The following is a 21,775-nucleotide window of genomic DNA, read 5'->3' as shown; positions in this document are numbered from 1 at the left end:
CAAAGAACGATGAAGAGTAGTATAGAACCAAATGCAACACTGTTTATATTTCGTAAGTTCCACGACTTTGCACCCTTATAAATAAAACTCCCTTTGAAAATCTTTACTCTCTAACGAACAAAACAAGTCAACGAATGTAGAATCCGAATATCGTCAGCGAGCATTCGATCGGTTATCGGGGGTTGCTCGGTGGTGGTCGATGATGGGGATCGCGTGTAGAGTAAGTTTCGTTTCGAAACAAATCCCAAGAAAGTGGATAGGCTCGTGTAATTTTCGAATAATTGCCCGTCGAAGCAGGGTCTAGGAGGCCCGATCCCCCAGCCGTTTGACGATGGGGAATAAACGTATTCCTTCTGGCTAGCGTGATGGCCTCCGCGGCTACTGGGATCCTCGGCGGAGAATAATTTTCGATGGCGACCGATGATTTTCGACCGTCCAACCGAACAGCTTCGATCCACGATCTTTTATTCATTAGAAATCGGACGGGAAAATTGCATGGAAAAAAAAATTCGGAAGCGAGCCAAGAGTTCGGGGCTCTCTGGCCCAGCGCCATTATGGCGTGGATGGGTAACGATCGAACGAAACTCGTACTGGAGGACAAAGACCACGCTTTTTAACCTCCTCGGACCTGCTGGACATTGATGAGATCAGTTTCTAATTTTTCACAAACAAAAGTTATAACTGAATGTGGTGATATTTTAACTTTTCTTCTTTTCCTTTTTCTTTTTATACCGTATGTTAAATTAATTCGGACTCACCGTAGCAGCGGTTGAAAGGAGGCTATATGTATAACAATTGTGAAGTTGGCGAATTGTTTGAGAACTAGGGCAGCGTGACATCCGTGACACTAGTCATTAAACGTCGCAGCGTTTTCCAGGCTATTAAAAGAACCCGCTGATAATTAGCGGATTAATCGTAATTATTAACGCGTGCACTTATGCGAAGAGCCTTGTGGAATATTTTTGTCTTTCTTTTTTTTTTCATTTCGCTCGTTTCGTAGACAATGAATGACTTTCTCGTTACGTCAGGACGGGAGAGGCACGACAATAGGTCGTTTTCATGTTAAAGATAGAGAGACCAACAATAAAGATTTTTCTTACGAAGCCCAGTACATAGAAGATTTTTGAAGGGAAGTTATACAATCGTGTGCTTTGTATTAAAGGTACAATAAAGACTTGTATTTAAGATGGAAGACACTTTGGAGGCAGAAATATAATTTGCTTTTGATTGACTCGAATATGGAACATAAATTTCCAGTTTATTAAATGGATAAACGTGAAACAGATAAATATCGATAAATTTTTGTTGAATCGAAATACAACATGTTGCGAATGTATGGTAGATTTTAGACCATATCTTGGTGAAAATTTACTATTACAGTTAAGTTTGCCCCTGTTAGAGTCAATGAGGCGTAATATTTCGAGGGCGTAACTCGGTGGCCGTCGGAAACTTGTCTAACGACGTATGAAACGCGGTGAGCACGAACGTTTATGCTTTAGAAACATTTAATGGTATCTAGGATTATTGTTAAAAACTTTAAATTGTAATATTCTTGTTTATTCACACATACATCAATCTCTTATTCGTGTTAAACAATAGTGCTGGAATCTGTGAGCCCACTATACGTCCTTATATGAAAACATGTGTTAAACTTCTGGCAAATTTCCTGCAGTATTTTTACTCTTTCCATTCGAGCGTCTTAAATAACAAAGAATTAATTATACTTGCCAACGCTACATTTTATCTCGATAGCTCGCGAAAATTCGTACCACGTTTTTTGATAAACTTCTACTTGAAAGTACAGAAAACCTCCGAACCCTAGGCACCGCAGAGAGAACCTCTCTAACGTCAATTAGTTTCGCCACCATGATGGATTTCCACATGCAATTTGAAGGTACGATCTCTCACAGGAAGCGAGATAACGCGAAATAAGCCTGCCTATCCGCACGGTTCTAGGAATATCAAGAATCGGCATAGAATCGTGCAACGGAGGTGGCCTTGAGACCACTTTACTCTTACCTCCTTTCATCCCGAACATAACCCGGCGTCCTCGAGAGCAATTTACTCATTATCGCACCTCCGCTCTGCAATTCCTCCGGTTCGCCGCCGCCTCGGTCCGTCCGGCTCGCGGCGGCCATTACTGTTCTCCAAGATCCGCTTGCGCGCGTATTCGCACAATCGCGAGCCCTCCACTAGCTGCAGAAATGAAGGAAATTCTCTTCTACGTAAAAATCCCAAGCGAGTATTCAAAGACGAACAATTTCCGAGTCGTTCTTTCATCAAGAAAAATCAGTATTTTAATTACAAAGTAGAATTACTTGCTTGGATACAATACTATGTACTGTACGAAATATACAGAGGGCATAGAAGAAGAAGGAGAGGATCTTACTCATGAAGACACTATTCGAATGAATTTGAAAGCTTGAGTGAACGCAATATATTGAGTATAACGCAAAGTGTGCCAAGTCTTGATTGTTTATGAGAGGAACTTATAGAAGAATTTATAAAGAAAGACATACTTAAGGAATTTGTATGGAAAAAGTTTGCTCGCAACGAATAAATTCCTGAACAAATGTGTGAAATGCATCGTGAAAAAGTCCACGCGGACAGGCGGCCGATCCTGGTATTATAGTACTAGAGAAATTTGTATCGAGGCCCGATCGACGTTCCGTAAATTAGTCCGAACGTTGAAAGTGATTTCCTTGTCAGGGTTGAAAGGATGGGTCAGACGAAAATCCAGGGCCCCTAATAAACGCCGTAGGCCGCGGCCGAGCAAACCGAGCGGCGTTGGTCGCCGCACCATCGGCCTCGGAGAGATCAGAAACCGACCAAGTTCCCTGGAAGAAAACAAAAGCGGCGTTACGCAGCGTCCCCGAGTTTATATCACGAAATTGGCCTGTTAAACAGTTACTACGAATCCGTGGCCCCGCGTACCATTCCGTGGAAGCTCGAGTCATCTCTAATCGGCCGGGTCAGCACGGTCCGTTTTGACTGGACCCGAAATCTAATTGAACCCAGCCATCGATCGGGCCTCCAGTTAACCCCTTTGCACTCGGTGATTGGATGATGCTGGAATATTCAAGATGTTTGGAGTATTCAGATGGGCTTGGACTGGCTAACCCTTTCAGACCTGGCGCCCACAAATGTGGACACCAAATTTTTAAATTACCGACGCTATCGTTTAGAACGAATACCCTTATTTGTGCACATGTAGGAAGACCACGTTTCCTCGAAAACTACACTATTAGTATTCTGTTTTATTTTTTCCATATTAATTTAGTCCAAGTTGAACTAAGTTGGAAGATGTGAAAAAGTCAGAAAGGTTCTTGTAGGCAGGTTCTCCATTTGTAACTAGAGATACAAGAGACACTAGTGCAAGAGATATTACGTTTTTTTTCTCTATAACAGTTTAGGCGATAGCCACTGCCTTGTACTCGATGCTAGACCAACTTTAGAACTATGTTTTCCTTCTGCAGTTTCACTTGGATTTGGCAAGACTAACGAAGGATTCTTTCTGTAGAATTATTAATGGGGATCTAGCTAAAAGTAAAGAAAATAACCCATCAAAGCTCCAAACGCTCGAAGACATTTGAAGACTCAAGGATAACAAAATATTCAAAAAGTTTCTCTTCTGCGACCCTAACACAATTGCACGTGACTGAAAGGCACAGTAAGAAGAATCGCTAGTACGCCATACTCGATTGCTGCCGAGAAATCCCGGAAACGTGCTCACCAGTTGCCAGCAGGTGGAAAATAAATAATGATCTCGATCGTTCGTGGATCGGTATGCCAGGAAATGGGAAAGAAACGAGGCGGACCGCGAACTATTGCGTCAAGAGCGAGTGCTTTAATTATTGCAAGCAGCGGAGCGCGTTGCGGACCTGTCGGCCATCTTGTTCGTGCCTCGACGCCATGGCAAAGGCTGCCAATTTTTTTGCACTGCTTGTTTATGTACCTCTCAATCCTTCGTGACCCGAAGGTCTGATCCCCACGTCTGTAATTGCGTTTCGCGGTGCTTGTCAAAGGCAGTTCGATTTGCTGGAGTGACAGTTCGGAATGAAATGCAATTGCATTTCAATCATTGCAATTTCTCAATTTCTTTATACTCTACGAAGCTACTGCAAGAGAAATATAAGTGAAATTAGTGAATTCTCAAGCGAGACACGATCTGTCTCCTCGCGGGACTCAACAGATTTCATTTCCTACACTGCAGTCTCTTTGAAGCTATTATTTCCCGCCATGGAACCTCTTCCTGTATTCGGAATAAAAATTGACGTTGAAACAATCAAAATGTACGAAGAATCGTTACAGACACGAGCCAACCAGGAAAAGAAAATCTGGAAATTAAGCGAGGCGTTCCGATGAAACTTCCATTTCGCGAATTAATGAAAACCGAGCGGGCGCATGGAGCATTGAAGTCCCTGTATCGCCGTGAGATCTCACGGGCGGAATAATAAACAACAATTAAAGGCACGGGTGTGTATGAAATAAAGTCTCGATTATCGGAATTATGCGCATCGCGTGCAATGCTCCTCGGGTTTCTTTTCGTTCGGCCTCTTCCGCGCTCGTGTAACACAGCAGCGGCCTATGGAAACGAATGATTGAGGGAACAGAGTCGCCGACGCGGCGACTCGTTTTCAGCGAATCGATTAGCCGCATTAAAATTTCTTTCGCGCTTAATACCCACTTCTGCCCGTTTTGGGGACGTCAGGTCGGCGCGGGAATTCCTGGGTGATGTTCCAGCATTTTGTGGTTCAGAGCACTGAAACGGCAGATTTTCGGGCGGGTGTTCGATATAGAAGCTTGGACGAGGTGTGGTGGCCGCAATTAGGCAGCAGTTAATCGTGGATCGTAGCATTTGGCAGATGGCCTAATAAAAATAAATCATTTCGCCCAACAAGAAAAACAGAAACCATCGCTACCTTACTCCAGCAGAGTGGTTGGCAGTTCGGTAGAACCTCGATTCCTGCACGGAAGTCTCGATCATTGCACGGTGTCAACAAGTGGACATGATCCCTAAGCAACACGTTAGTAACGGTGCTAGGTAGATCTGCGTCTTATTCGACTAGCCACTTCCTTTGTTACAGAAACCTCAATTATTGCAAGAGTTTTCAGTCCCAATTACCTGCAACCAAGAGGCGATCTGTAATTCGGTGCCCCATCGCCAATCACGAATTTCCACGGCGCTCGAACGGCTAGCTAGGAGAAAAGAACGAAGAGGAAAGGTGGACCTTCGTAAAGCAAGAAATGCCGCTCCCTGACAACGAGGGGGGAGGGTTCGCGATCATAGAGGATGGTCGGAACGTCCCGAGGGACAATCGGGAAAGAAGTCTGCTGTGAAAGGTAGAATACGAGGAAGAGGAGCTGGGTGAAACGGTTGGTGAAGAGAGGGGACGGGGGTTGAGGGGGGGAAGGAGGGGGGGAGAGTTGCCTGGCAGACCGGCTGTCAATCAACCGCGGGCTAGACTACCAATTTCTTCGCTCATAATTTCTGATAATTTCTTCGGGCCGAGCGAACTGGCGCGGCTGCTGCCTCTGTCTCCCCCCTGGTACCCCGCCCCTCCTCCGATCCACCGCCACGAAAATCATCATAAGAAGGTAATTGCACCGATCACGTGTACCAGCGGCTTGTATTTATCCGTGTTTCATTATAATAACAATGTAAAGCGCGGTGCGGCCCTCTAGAAGCTGGGATAATCATCGGTTCGACACACACCGATCTCTTGCGCCCGGCCATGGACACGTCTTTGCGGCTGGCTATTTATTGTAACAGCAATTAGATAAACGTAATACGGCTGGGTGGAAGAGCTTCGCCATTCGGGATCGGTTTACGCCGATTTTGGGGACGAAAGGATTCGACCGATCGCTCTGGTGCTCTGTGTGGATCCTTTGTTCCGAGGGGATGTCCCTCAGTCTCTGGCTAACTTTCGTTTCGTCCATCCGTTTCGAGGTCCAACAGATCTTTAGTAAATCTAGCGATTTTGTATTCGTTGCTCCAAAAATTCTCAACGATGATGATTCATTGTCTCAGAGTCCTCGATTGGGCGGTGGTTCTCCAAATTTAACACTCCCTCCTGCGATCGTTTCGATCCCCAACAAGTCTTTGGTAAATTCAGTGATTCGATATTCGTTGCTCCAAAAATTCTCAACGATGATGATTCATTGTCCCAGTGTCCTCGATTAGATGGTTCCTTGAATCTAAAATTGTCCTCGTCGACCGTTTCGAGGTTCAACGTACCCCAAGCGCGTAGTACTTGTCCCAATGATCGCATGTCCGCAACGAGACCTGCTGTCGAGCATTGCCGCTAATTTGAGGGGGTCCGCGGTGGCATGGTTCAATGTTTCGTTTGACATGCCGCTTGCCTTTGACTTATGCGCGGCTCTAGCGACCAAGATCAAAACAATATCGCTCCCGTTTCCCCCCCTCGCCAGTCCCGGCTGGTTTGATAAGAATAATCGTCGCGCTAATAACCGATCCTATCGGCGTAATTATTTTAATTAAAATGGAAAAGTGCAATTGTAGAATTTGAAGAACAACGCCAATTACCCGCGCGGTCGTGGGAGGGGGGGGGGGGGGAGAGAGCCTCGACGACGGTTGTTCTCATTGGTTGACGTTATCTCGGGGAACTGATACTCGCGTTAGTGTGCTCCAAAAGAAGTGGAACTCTGAAAAATGGTAAACCGTTTGCAATTTTGTTGATACTGACCGAGCAGTGTTCTTTCGAGACCACCGAGAAAGCTTGCTCCAATGCTAACGAAACGCAGCTTATACTTCGAGGCTTCAGTCGTATCAACTGCGAAGTTTCAAATGTTTCATTTGCAATTTGCAGGGTTTGAAGTATTGTCAAGGAAGCCGAACTGCGCCGCAAGCGAAACTTCGTTAAATCTGCAGGTAGCTTTCTACACTGTGCAATTTATGAGGAATCACAGAGATAAATAATTCAACTTTCCAGGAACTTATCCACAAGTGGAACCCACGGCAAGAAAATTGGCGATGTTGGGAGTTCGCTGCAACTTCTTCGAGCTCTCTATCTATCCTCTCCGTTCGTGGAAGTGTACGTAGCTGTACAGGGCAGTTCAAAATAATGCAACCCCTAGAATTTTCACGAAACAAAACGAATAACCAGATTGCACATACGAGGAAAAAAGTCGAGGAGTCCTTTAACATTTTGTGAGGCCTCGATTTTAAAATGCGGATAAAGTATTCTGAAACAGTAGCTTTCCGTTGCTTTGGAAACTGTTGCCTTCCGAACCACCCGTTATGGCAGCTATCAGGTGGAATTCGAGTTACCTACGGGAAAGAGAAGAAACCGCTGAAAAACGTTCGTTTCATTCGATGGGAGAGCGAATCGTGTGCGTCGCGTTTCATTAGCGCGCATGCGCCGGGAGCTCCTGGAGAGGGCAAGATGGTAATCTTGCTCGCGGGGCGCGGCCTCGCGATAAGCTGCGGTCTCTTTGTATCGAGTGCGGCCTTAGGACGGTGGTTGACTACCCCTGGCCGTTCGTTGCAGAAGTAATTATTCATAGCACGCAATTACGAGCGGTGCGCGGCGTGTCGCTGGTATCGCGGCATCAATTGCGCCGCTGCTCGCGGCCCTGATTGCGGGTTTACGTCTCAAAACAATGATTTATCTAATTAAGCCTCGGTTTTGCATTGTTAAGCCGGGCTTTTGTTGTACGCGGCGCCCATTATCCCGCCGTCCATTATTCCCGTGGCACGGAATAGCGACAGATCGGCATTCGTGCCGTGGAACTGTTCGGTACTCGCGGAAACTTGAGTTTTACCGAGGAATCGAAGGGTGTTTGTAACGGGTCCCATGGAAATGACCGATGCAGACTTCACAGACACTTGTTTGGACTAACGTCAATTTCAACCAACACTAATCTTGATCGGCACCAATAGAAATTGGGCCCACAATATCTGTGACGTTGGTAGCGTCGCCATGTTTGGGAATAAACCACCTCGCCACCTGAGTGGGGGACCTTGGTACTACGCTTTTCTGGAGCAGAAGACTAACGAAGAATATTTTCTGTCAAACAAAGTGTACTGTCCTCTGTTTGCATAAATTATGGTCTGTAAGGTCTGATGCGTCTAATAGTGTTGAATCTGAAGATTTAGCATACAGTGAACTCAAAAGTGTAGCATCGAGGGCCCTACTCAGATGGCGAAAGGGTTTGTTCTCAAACATGGCAGCATTGAGGTAATAAATGACAGAGTATTAAAAAAATATGTATTATAAGACAAGTAGAGTATTTAAAAATTGTTCAATGTAAAGAAATTTGCACTTTGTATCTTTCTACTGGGTTCGATATCTTTTTTAACACCCTGTGTAGACACATAGATCCTTAGCCTGTCAAGAAGAGAATTGTCGTTACACTCGTTAATATGTGGCAATTCTGGCTGGACTTGTTTTTCTGCAAAATGCTAGTAATTCTTCTCGTCGAGTTTGATCGTTCCCGCTGATACCTCGTATCGAAGAATTACGAGAAAATTGCAGTCGCGTTGCCGCGTTTTGTCGGTAGGTAAAGCTGTGATTACCGAGAGGGAGATTGGTGAGTCCAGGCAACGACAGATGGCAGCAGCGCATTCCTTCCGAAATGCTGCTTTCCCGCAAAGACGAAAGGATTCCACGCTTGCTTGGCTTTACTGCTGGCTAAACGACAAACGAAACATGAATGGCCATTATGCAGGTACGTATACAATGATTCATTGTAGAACTTAAATGGAGGATTAGTATAATGCTGACAAAATTGTCCTGTTGTATCGAGAAATGTTTGTTTGAAGGTTAAGATAGAGGCATGCTTTCTATCAACGAATAGGTTGGAAATTGACAAGATCCCTTTGAAAGCTGTGTCATCTGGAAAACACATAATTAAGAGATTCTTCCTAACCTTATCGAGTCAATCTGATGATATTTTATACGTAGGTAAGAATTTATTCAACGAATTGTTATTACTGAGCCAAAGTTAAACCTAAAATATTATCAAATGTACCTTCTCGTAAGTACGATACTACAGCAGATATAATGACAGCTAGATAATTGCCACAATTCTTTTCATTAATCGATTAATTTCGACTCGATCTGAAATTTCCAATTGCGCGATGCGATCGATGATTGCAACGAAATTAATTCTTGATTCGTATCAATTACGATTCATGACCACATGCGAGGTTAACGATTGATTTCATCAAATTCAATGATTGAGAATTAATGACAGTGCTCGTGGAAGCGTTGATTTAACCAGTAACAAATGTAAAAGTTATCAGAATTCGATTTCGTTTAAGAGGTAAACAAGTTTCGCAGTCGAATTCGCGTGACTCGACCGACGACGAAAGGGCGTTGAAGTGTTTGTGTGTAGGCGAGAGGGAAAAGGACGGATGCAGGTAATAGGGATAGAAAAGGAGAGGTCGAGAGCGTAAGCACGGATAAATTCGACAAGTTATAAACGTAAGACGTGAATAAGGGTATTTTCATAAATCTTATTCAAATTTAATCGTCATTAATGTCACTTATGTTTTAATTGCATAAATCTTATTTAATTTCACTGTCATAAATATTGTTTAAATTCTATTTTCACATATCTCGCTTAGATTTCATTATTTAATGAAATTTTCCATTTTTGTTATGAAATGTTATAGTATAAATGCTCTTTATGATGGAATTTCATAATATTTTGGCAGTTTTAAATGTAACGAAGAGCATGGAAGACTTTAAACTTCTGCTGGTTGTAAAAGTCTTGAAATTGATTAATCTTTTTAATATTTCAAGTCCTTTAATGTAAAATCGTTGTAAAAATCTTAAAAATTCTCAATTCCTTAAATGCTACGCAAGTCTTACAAGTCTCTAATATACTAAAACTTCCAAAGGACTTAAAACTCTCATAATATACTCAAAATTCTCAATGCCTTGAAGATTTTTAAAGGCTGAAAGCATTCATACACTTGAAAGTTTTCCACCAAAGTTGCATATCGGTGTCAAGTGCTCAAAATACCCAATTTTATGTTTAAATAACATTTGAAACTAGCTCGAGGGTTCACGAGTAAATTGGTTCTTTTATAAAAGAAAGAGAATCGAATGTACGCGGCTAAGTATGAGAGAATGAAAGATAGTCAGCTGCGGTAGCCTGGTGCTTCAGTTGCGTGTAAAGGAGCTGCTCCAACGGTAGCGTCCATGGTCGAAATGCATGCGTGAAATGAGTTCTTAACGCGAATGAGATTTTTCGTAAGAAGGTGTGTAACGTGTTATTAAAACAAGGCAGCCACGCTTGCCGTCTTCCACTAAATAAATAAAAAGGCACATCGTTTCGTTCATACAATTACCGCCGACGGAAAAACGAATTCCCGAATTAATTTTCTTCCACCGCTTGTAGGAACAAACTACATATCGTATCTTTTGTAATCTCTTACGAAATGAAGATCTCCCCTTCCTATTCCGTTGCGGTTTTATATCACTTGTGCGAAAACCGTATTAAAATCACTTGTCATCCCAACGTATCGACGACACACCCAGGAACAAACATACGAAAACAGTGGTAATTACAAAAAGGAATAATGTATAAATTTGATGGAGAAAAACATGGTGAAGCAATTATAGTCTAGTAAAAAGCAATTACAAAAAAGCCTTGGGATGTTATAATTAGTCCTACGCGTTCGAGATAATTGCAGACGTGCATTATAGAATTAGTCACGTTGTAAAAAGCTATTCGACATGGACATTGGAGAAGTTTAAACAGCGACGGATGTTTTTTACGTAACGACGGCCGATGATTTCACTCGAGTAACGTTCCGTGTTATTTCAAACAATATTCGCGTAAGAATATGTTTGAACTCTGAGCGTCTTGAGATCCATTTTTGATATTTAATATTCGCACTGTTTAATTGTAATAACGGGAGTAATCATGACATCTAGAGAGATCAGGTCTAATGATGTGATTAGGAAGTGGCCACCTCCTCGTGGTTCCCACCGTGAGTGGGAGAAACGAAGAGCCACCCTTGTGAAGAAGAACATAAATTCTCTGATGATGTTATGCATGCCATCACTAGAAAGAAACGTCCATACAGTGTGACGGGAGTTGGAATAGAGTCTTTCACTACGTGACTCAATGACACGAATCTAATAGCATAAAAAGGGCTAGTTATTGCGATCATCGCTCCTCTGGTGTGGCTAATCCGGGGGTGGATTAAGTCACTCCAGTGATACAGACTTATAGCCTCGAAACTACACTAATTGTCTAATCGAAGCACACTAGACTTGAATGATAGATGGACATGCTATTCGCAGCACAGAATTTTTCACCGAAATGGAGGGTATTCGATCGAGTAAATCTCGATGATCTCTTTGGAACAACAGAAGAATAAAGATCGTGTACCTTTTCCATGCCTCGAATGCGTGGGCATTGATACGTGCAAATGAATACGCCATGGAATTGGTCCCATCGCGACCAGGAACTGAGAAACACAGAGGTCGTTCAGTTATTCACAAAGTTCGCTGTTTCCCTCTTCGAAACACGGCCGCATCGTCGAGGGAAGCGTGTCAGACATGGCTCAAAAGGGAGGATTCAGTCCCGACAGTCATCGGGACATCCCCCATATGTGTCTTTCGCGTGCAACCTCGGTTTCGCGCGCGATGGAACATCGCAAACGGTTCTGTAACGCTTTTCGCGTATATCGCCGATCGAACTTTGCTCCTCTGCCAACGACAACCACGGGGAACAACAGAAACTACTTACCTCGCGACAGAGGAGGCTATCGTGGCGATCTAAAACGACGAAGATAAAACAACCGTCGAATCGCATGTCACCGAGACGTTTCGATTGGTCGTGATCCGCGTTTCCGCTGGATTCGAGGCAGTATCAGCTTCGGTGATTGCCGAGGGTAAAAAAGTGTACAACGTCAGCCCGTCGATCTCGATCGCGGGGTCGAGTTCGAACTGTATTGTCGCCTTTGATATCCGTGGCATGTCGTGGGACGGCATTTATGCCATGATATGGGAGATGTCGATCGTGCCTCGCCATCTGATAACGCTCACGAAGAGAAAACTCTTTGGATAAGAGAAACTCGCATGGGCGATCCCGTTCTGGACACCTTTGCGATGATAGACCATGTAGCGTGGACAAAAGGTGTTTTAAGTGGAAGTGATGCTGTGTAAGATGTGAGATGGAAGTCGTAGACTTGTGGTGTTTGTTGTTTTATGTGTTGTCCAAGTCTTAACAAGACTTATGGAGAAGCCTAAAGTGTTGGATTGATGGTTTTGGATTCCTTTGCAGTGATACAAAACAGTCAATATAGTGTGGATACCAAGGTGTTTTAAGCGTAAGTGACGCTGTGTGTGATTCAAACCTTTAACTGTGAATGTTCTTCGCTTCATGTGTGGGTCAATAAGACTTATTTCAGAAGGTCTCCAATATGACTACTGTGTCTACATCAATTTTACAAAAATTCATATACTATTAGCACTCTCGGAAGACCTCGTGCTGCTTTGATATATGGCCTATCCTGCCTGAACAAATAATAATAATAAAGGCAAATGAAAAAACCCAGCTATCAGTAAGCTTTACGAGTGGGCTGCGATGAATTAGCTATCATTTAATATATCTAAAAGGGTAAGTGCATGCTAGAGCCTGCAGCGAAGTTGATTAAATCTAATAATTATGAACAACGTGAAGTGTTAATTGACATGATTCATGTAATCTAAAATGGTGTATTATGTGTGATATCAATGTGACTGGTTTTTTCTAAATTTGTGACCAAATCGTCGGTTAATACAGCTTATCATCTTTTTACGACGTTCAGTGGCCGCCATATTGGTCGCTGCGTGGAGAAACATAGAAATTACTTCTAATTGGTGCAAAGTGATTATCAATGACTAGAAGATACAGTTTGTGAAAAGTGCGAAACATATAAGTACATCTCAGTTTTAGTATTCGATTTAATGTGATTCAACAAATTTGTGGAACCGCCAGGTAATAACCACACCTGCATATCATCTAAATATCAAACGAGAATACTCGTTTCTACATAAATCATTCGAATAGTATACCTACCGCTACACGTACATATCATTACACTAGATAATGTATTACCTAATGTATCGTTTTTATAGTGAATTCAAGCAATTGCATATGATTCCACATTCCGTCGGGCGACTTCAGTGAACATCAGTCAATGAACTTACATTAATAGCAAAAAGTTTGATTGCGAACATTGTTTGTAATGTTTTAAGCTAATTTTTTACACTGAGTAAAGTGCATCGAAGCAATGCTAACAAAAAATCTACTCGCTATGAAAATTATAGCGGCGATCGTTAAATTATTCTCTGTTTCTGTTCTATATTCCATTTTTATGTGCGAATGTAAGTAACAGCAATCAATAGTCATTAAAAGGCTCATATATTATTTAATACATCTCCGAGCTACGACTGTTAGAGTAAGATTAATGTTATTATTCAGAATATTCAGAAAAGTGATTTAGCGAGTAAAATGAAGACGCCCAATTTAAAAACGACGTTTTTACATGGTTACAAGCTCGTACAAGTTCTTCGAAATTTTGTCCATAAATAATTTGCGTAATTTTAAGGAAGAAAATAGTTAAACACCAAATTATTTTCACACAAAGCACAGTTCACAAAATACAGAGTGAAAATTTCACCAAACCCCGTTAGCCATTCCAAAATCCTTGGTTCGCCATTGACTAGGACTTTTACTTCGCCACACGAAAATAATACAGTGTTAAGCTTCCTGTTTTGAACACTTTTATCGTTCATTCGAAGATCTACAGCACCCGAATGTATCCTCTATGTCCATCGTGAAGGATCCACCAATAAATCGACACCATCCAACCTCATCAGAAGCCCGCAGCCATCGCGAACTCGACAGAGATCCACGGATAAACCAGGACGATCATCGAACTTAACAAGCAGCCCTCGTCGGGATATTGCCAACGACATCGAATAGAACCAACGAAATTCTCGTCTTCGTCCGTGTGCGTCCCCAAGATAGAGAGACAGAGAGGGCTTGCATGTGCGTAGGAGCATTGTGCGAGCAAGACGAGGACGGCAGGCCACCGGTGGAATAGGTGTAATCGTTTAACGCGCACGATGGTATCTTCGCGAGCGGCGAGGGCTGGGCTTGTTAGCGCCATGCTGGCTTCCCGATTGGCCGCCTAGCTCTCGCGGTGGGTGTGGCCAACGAGGAGGAAAGGGATCGCGAGTGCTTCAGGGGTTCGAACAGCGCCGGCCACGGGTGGAGCCCCTTATGCGGTTTTGTCCCCCTACCTTTCGACTTGTATCGCGTTTGTATCGAGCCTATACACATGCAGCAGGCATCGCGAACTATCGTTGTGTACAGTCGTAACGGAGCCCGAGTGGGGGAAGCTGCCTCGCTCCCAGGAGCAATTCCGTACAGGACTGGGGTAGAAGGTGGCGGCTTGCCCGACGATCGCATCGAGGTTACTCCTCTGACGAGGAGGCAAGTCCACCACCACCACTACCGGCCCGTTCCAATCTATGCCACGGTCTCCTGACTTATGCTACGCCCGTCGGGGTCGCCAGTGCACGACACGCTTCTACCAAGCGAGCACCGGGTTTTCCGTGCTCGCTCTCGCCTCCGCGTCTGTCTCTGCCTCTCAGCTTTCAGCTCGCGAATCTGCGTTTTTCTCGCGCAACGCGTCACCGCGGGGAAAAAGTGTCCGCCAGGAGAGGGAAACGGCTACCTGTGGAGGGGGGAGCGTCGCTGTGGGCGAAGGGGGGGAGCGAGCGCCGGTGGGTTCAGTTTCCGCGCGCACGTGACGCGATCCGATCGAGAAGCGCGTTTCGAACGCCTCGCGTACCGACAGTCGCGTCGACGCGTATCCTCGCGCTGCGCAGCCCCGTGTCACGTGATCGTGAATGTGAACCCCGCGATCGTAGCACCGAGTGACGAAAAAATAGATAGAAGGATACCAGTGAGAGTGCGTGACAAGTTGAGTGAGAAGAGAATAGATCCCTGGTGAACACGTCGAGTCGAACGAGACGAGTGCGTCGCGCTGTTGCGACTCTCGATGGAACCCGAAAACGATCGAAACGGGATCGTGATCGGTGGTGCGGTGACATTGCTCAGTGTCCACGAGTACGTGGAACGAGAAAAGTGATCGACTATTTAGTGACAGTGAACTCGAGTTACCAACGTTCGGAAGATTACGCGAGGGATATTTCGTCGGGCTTGAAGATGAGTTCCCGTGGGCCGGTGATCCCACGTGGTACGAAACTGTCGGTGCATCAAAAGTGGGCAAAAGTTCCAATGAATTACGTCTAACGAGCTGTCGGATTGTGACACGAGTGAGTGAGACACACACGACGGGTAGAAAATCTGGCGCGCGGCGTTGCTGTCATCGAACCGTAACTGTCATCGAGCGTAACCAATGGTGAAGTGAAATTTCTATTTGACACGAACGAGTGCGAAAACGAACGCAAAGGTGTCAGTGATACGTTGCCGCGATTGGAACAGGCCGACGTCTATCAGCCGTAACCGTCGTCGAACGTGAACCAATCGACGCTGTTGGTTCCTGTCTCATCGAAGCTGTCCTCTATACGAATTCTCCGATTTCCCGCGAATCAGACAGAGAGGTGTACCTTTTCAGGGAACAGCTGTCGCAGCTGCGTTGTCCCGACGCCCAGCACTGGGATCGGGAGTCGAAAGCTCGACGCCAGCAGCTGGTCGAGCCGTCAGCGACAGACGACGATGACGTAGCGTCGGCGGAAACGAAGGGCGTCACGGTCTGCACGGTGTACGCGCTGGACAGGACCGCCTCGGCGGGGCTGGGGGTGGTTGGGGGTGTCGTCAGTGTCGCTGGCGGTGGAGGAGACGGAGGGGGAAGTGGCGGCGGTAGCGGGAGCACCGTCGGGGTTGGAGTGTCGGGGGTGGTCGCTGGGATTTGTGGACCAGCGAGCGCGTCCCTCGCGGCGGCGACGGATTACGTGACGGCGGCATGCTATCCCCCGGGATCTCAGCTCGCCCTGGCCACCTCTCACCCTCAGCCCCACGTCGTTGATCCCGCGATGACGCCCACCTCGGCGCCGGTGCCCACACCGACCACGGCGTCGGGACCCAACAACCCGGTAGCCATGAGCCAGCTGGGAACCGTTTATGCCACCAAGAGACGACGTCGGAACGGAAAAAGGTTGGCAATGTTCTTACAGTTTTTTTTCCAGTACCTTCTGGTACAATTCGTCCTGCGCAAACGCGAGCGAAAATTGCGTCCAGTATGAAGCCCCCAATACCAAAGCTGTATTAAGTTAAGCCTTCGTAGGTCAGCAGGAATCACTCGACAATGTTCATACTCCTCGTAACTTGGGCCTAATGTCTACAACCCCCTGGAATAAATTACCACCCCCCACTCCAAAGAAATGCTGGACCCGTTGGTAAAAATCTCATGTCCTAACTTCCTAATGCATACGACCAAGCGGTGTTTACGAAGAGTGCAAAACTTAGATTTCTTATAGTTTACTAAGGAAAACAAAGGGGAGCGCTAATTGGCCCTCGAGGAGAACGATAGCCACAAAGTATCGTATCGCGGCGTATACAAAATTCATGCGTCTAAAGCTAACGCTAATAGGATCATAGGGTGGGGGGATTGAAGCGCGTGAAACGCACACGATGTGGATCCATCACTATTTCATCCCACTCGCTTCTCGAACAGCTTATAGACGATCGTTTTTCGCATTCAACTCCATCGATTATGTGTTAATGTGTTATGACCATATGTCTATAGTCGTTACTTATAGTGCTCGTCCGCGGATTCATCATTATAGCAGCAAGGTATAACTCCGCTAGGGGAAACTTTGTCTCGAATATTTGACGACTTTGGGATCGCGACGGGACAGTCGTTTCCTTTGAAATTTTCTTACTGCCTCGTCATTAAGGACGTCTTGTAATATTTACGTTCAGAACGGAGCATTAATCTCAGGGTTATAGACGGAGTTTGCACACAGCATTTAGCGTCGTTACTTTTTAACAACCGTTGTTTGTCTTTGGAGTCAACTCCGATTGCAAGTTCCTACCGTGTGCGCACACTGTACGCTCCCGATCGTTACAAATAAATGAGTTGCTGTTGCAAACCGTTCTGCGCATAATCTGTGCGCTTGACAAGCATGACAGCCGTCAGGGGAACGACGTTCCGTGAAGGATCAATTGTCAAAGCTCTTGCTTTCCAGTCATCCGTCGGAAAAGCGTGATTCTACATTCTTACTATTCTAGAAGTCCACCTTATAGAATTGAAAACAATTTGCTACTCCCAAGCTGCTTCGGTGCACGTCCGTGCCCGAAGGTTGAAGCGAAGTTTCGAGCTTAACCTCGCGCAAGGTAAGAAACCCATCAGATTACGGGCAATTAAAACTCTCGCTTCGGTGTTGAATGTTCGTTGCCCGGGATATCGTTCGCGGACACTTGAAAAATTAAGGCAATCTCTGCCGGTTGGTCCCTTCGTGACGATCTCGCACGCTCCGGGAACTTTGCCTTTTCTTTTGCTCCTCCGCGTGCTTACACGAGGCTGTGTCCGTGCGTTCTCGAGCTTATGTGAGTAGATATTCACACTGTTAACAGAGGAGAAAGGGAGGTAAACCTTGGGAACGAATGGTATTAGGTTATTTCACATAAAATGTCCATTTTTATAAGAAGGGTTCAATTCAACCAAGAACCTCCCGCCCTCTTGAAAGGACACTCGAGGAAAGGGTCCATTCCCCACAATTTTTTAATTTGCCCGCCCGTATACGGAAATGCTAGTGCACGCGCGCTTGAACGCGACGCTCTGCGCACGCGGGTACATCAGACGCGCATAAATATGGACGCCAGCGCGCGGGACATACGATACATACACTCGTGTAATGTTCGATACATCAAGAGAAAGATAGACCGGGGATAACCGGTGCTAAGCTGACAGAGACGGAGTGCGGCACTGATTGCGGGGCGGCTGCGGGGAGGGCAGAACCTCTGGCGAAGGAATATCCCTCTGAACTTTACTCGAATCGTTTGCATACGTTGCTCGTAATTAGCTAAGATATACTCAGAATCAACGTTAACTTCTTTTATTTTTCATCGCGGACGGCGGCTACCTTATCGAGCTCCTCGGTGGAAATTGCGAAGTCTCTCTCGAGGTTTTGTTTAGAGAAATTTTCAAAAACTGGAGGTTAAGGTATCTAGAAGAACCTAGTTTAAAACTGCATAAAAATGTACTCAAAATACCGAGAACCATTGGTTCCAAACGAGGTTAAAAGGTAGCGAAACAGAAATGCTGAATTGCACGACTCCCCACGTGATCGATTGATGTTCAGAATAACGAAGATGGTATCGAGTACAGGGGCGTCGTGGAGGGGGAGTTGTTCTGCCGAGTTTTACAATTATAATTGTGATTGTTTATCGATAAACGGACATGCATATTCATGACAGGAGCACGAATAAGGTGCATAAAAAGGACGCGTGACATAATCGACCGATAGGGAAATTTGAACCAACAGTGTTACTTTATTATAACGACTCACGTTACTCGAATGTATTTTACATTTGTCGATATTCGCCTCGCGCCGTATTATGTATATTTTTCCGCGGATATGTCGCGCACTTGTGACGCGCGGAGTGAAATATCGTTTCCCTCCTATGTTTCCCGCGAGTAACGTGGCGGAGTACAATTTCTTTAAATTCAAAAAACTTCCCAGTTCTTTCGCGTCGATTTTGCATTGTTTAATCCCCCCACGTGCCGATTAGCATCGTGATTTAATCCCACCCCTTCCATCTGATACCATGAGAAGGCACTCCTTAGAAAAGAACCACCAAATACCGACCGTCTAAAGTAATCGGATACAAATTTACTTAGAGTTTCGAATCCATCGTTCAAAATAACAGAAATTACCTCTCTCGAGACATCTTGAACGCGTACAGTTAAATTCCTTGAGTTATTTCGCGCTCAGAGCCTCGTCGCTCCGTGGAGGAAACAAAGGATGTTGGGGGTGGATCTCCCTGAACGTTCGATCGTTCGTGGATCCAGGCACGTGTCACGTCAGACGATCGACGGGTCCGTTTGCTGTTCGAACGCGAAGCTTCCACGCAGACGTACGTACGTACGTCGTGATCACGAGGATCACGAACGGGCGTAATGGAGTTTTAAACGGTGTTTCGAGGCGTACGGTCGACGATTCTCTTCTCATTCTTTCCCAGCTTCTTCCCTTTGATACGATAAAGAAGCGGGGAAAGAACGAGACGGACCTATCCGGCGGAGCGTGGCCCGCGGCGATCTGTCTGGTTCATTCTCCGCTTCTCCTTCACCTCCTACGGACCAAGGAGTCCTTCCCTCGGGCGTTACTGGTCCTAGGCGAACGTACGTTTAAGGACGCGGATCTTCTGTCCGTTTCCTTGCGCTCCACATTCGGTTTTCACCTCCAACGACTTGTTGGAAGAAGGTGTTCAATGTAGGGACTCGTTTTCGTTAGTAGTTACGTCTTAGAGTTCTAAAGAAACTTCAGAGTTGAAGCTTGGAGCCAATCTTTGGACTTGGGAAGTGGATGTTAGGCTCTTTTGTTATGGGCGCAGTTGGGGTCAACTTGAATCCTTGTTTGGATCACGATTGCTGGATCTCGGAGAGGAACTCCATAGAGTCCATGGTCCAAGATGATTCCTTAACATTGGAACATTCCTCGTGTCCTCTATGTTTGAAGCAACTAAACACTGCTTCACAGGCATCAGCATCGACGTTAGGCGCATCTATCTCAAGTGCTTTTGCGTTGATCCAAGGATTCTTACATCACCATAGATCGCCAAGGAATAGGAACGACTACGTCGCTAAAAGTCCTCATGGAAAGTGTCTTTCTGACGGCCAGGGAGGCGTTTGATCGCTAACGATCCACGTTGAGGAACGCGGGGCTGAGTTTCCCAAAAATTCCCGAGGGTTCGGGGAAGAAGGTGGCCCCGCGATACACTGTGCCCGCCGCGGCCTAATGACAGCAGCTTCTATAATTTGGAGTTTTTGAGCGAACAGCCAAATTACCGACGAACGAAGGGATTACTGTTATTACACGCGGCCGCGGACTCAGTCGAAACCTGATTATACTTTAGTCAGTCTCTCTCTCGGGCTTTACTCGTTCGACTGTCAGCTTCGCTCTCGTTCAGCGGGAGTAGGCTCCGATCTCTCGGGCCCCGCGATTCCCCAAACGACCCTTCAACTGCGCGAACCACGTTCCGTCAAATCTAACGACTTTCGCGTGTCTCTTAGTCTACGATGTCCTAGTAAGAATTGTTCTAATCAGACAGCAACTGTAATAATACCCTAGACCAGGGTTGGGGACCGCAATAGTATCAGCACACGGCAAATATGCCAACTAGTGGCGCTGCAGAGAGACCCAGAACAGACTAGTGCTGCCCTCAGGGGCTGTATCATGCGAGTACGCAGCTACAGTACGGGCTTAGCGATCCCGAGGTACCCTAGCTAGAGAAACTAAGTTGTAGATCATTGTAATGTACCAATGATGTATGCATTATTGTTATTGTCGATGAAACGACTTGGTACTTTAATGAAAAAGACAAAGAGCAGACTAGTGACGCCACGCGAACTAGACGGCGCTGTAAAGTTCTATTTCAAAGTTCACCATAAAATTGCACCAAAGAACCAATGCGCCAATGCATCAACGAATTTTTTGGATGCAATTCGCACCAAGAGAAATTAAACTTGCTCTATTTCGGCGAATGCAGAGAACCGACGTTTCCGCGAGTCCAATTGAAAACGTGTAGCTGGTTCCAGCTCTCATGTTCGCAACATGCGATCTTTTAATTACGCGGGCCAACCAGGAGAGGTCCACTAACGGCCCGCGCATTCTAAAATTGCCACAAGAGCAACTAAAGAACCATTCGCGAGGAGGTCGATGATTTCTTGATGGACAGCAGCCGTCGTGCCGGGTTTCGGCTGATTAGTTCTTAAGTAATTGCCGCGCGTCCTTACGGCGCTCAAACGTGCGTTTATAGCTTTGTAATGAACCTGCTTCCGAGACCTTTGCTCCATTCAACCGGCGAGAGATCTTGGGACCGAGCTCCGATGCCTTTAGAGCCTCGACTCTCCATTAAAGGGTCGAACTTTCTTGCGAACGCGTGGTAACCGTGTGAAACTGGAAATGAGGATTTCAGTTGGAGTCTTGACCGTCTTCTCGCATCCTATGCAACTTCTTTTAACCGATGAGCAGTTGATCTAATTCTATCGTGGTTTGGATCGTGTTCAGATATATTAACTTGTGAATTTATGTAGCCTTAGGATAGCTAATACTCTCACGAACCCTGTACAATTGCTGTGCAATATTACACTTACTACAATAACTTGATCCATTATCCCTTTCGATATATTGACAAACAATGACCAATTAACATAGTAGATGAGCACTTAGATATCCATGAGGTACATTTCAAGTAAATTCTACTCGAGTCGGATGAATTCGCTCCGTAGTTAGCCGAAGCTAACGAAGGAGCTCAGACTCGCAGGTCGACGAAGCGTCGGCGGAGTGCGACGGTTAAATATCGTACGATCCGGGCAAGATTTAATTCCGTGGCCGAAGGAGGATATCGTTTACCTACTTTCTACGTCGCAGCGAGCGCAAGCTGTAATTTAATAGACTCCCCTCGCGTTAGCCGGCGCCGTGATGCGTTTCGCTCGTGCGAGAGATATGTATAGCTCTGGCCGCGACAAGACCATTATTGCTGGAACACTCATAACTCCCGTAACCGGCCACACCCAACAGATTTAACACCTCGTATCCAATTATAACGA

General features: G+C 45.5%; 1 protein-coding gene across 1 annotated transcript in view; it reads left to right on the top strand.

The window, feature by feature from the left end:
* The first annotated feature begins 15,881 nt into the window (after nucleotides 1-15,881).
* LOC128886277 (circadian locomoter output cycles protein kaput) overlaps nucleotides 15,882-21,775 on the top strand; it is a 129,769-nt gene continuing 123,875 nt past the window's right edge. Inside the window, exon 1 of the mRNA XM_054140990.1 lies at nucleotides 15,882-16,156. Within this exon, the coding sequence (XP_053996965.1) occupies nucleotides 16,035-16,156 (122 nt within the window). The 5' untranslated portion in view covers nucleotides 15,882-16,034. The remainder of the gene's footprint in view (nucleotides 16,157-21,775) is intronic.

This window comes from Hylaeus anthracinus, unplaced genomic scaffold (genome assembly GCF_026225885.1).
Source record: "Hylaeus anthracinus isolate JK02 unplaced genomic scaffold, UHH_iyHylAnth1.0_haploid 0, whole genome shotgun sequence".
Lineage (NCBI taxonomy): Eukaryota > Metazoa > Arthropoda > Insecta > Hymenoptera > Colletidae > Hylaeus > Hylaeus anthracinus.
The sequence above is the reverse complement of the archived record's forward strand: the minus strand, read 5'-3'. Positions and strand labels throughout refer to the sequence as shown.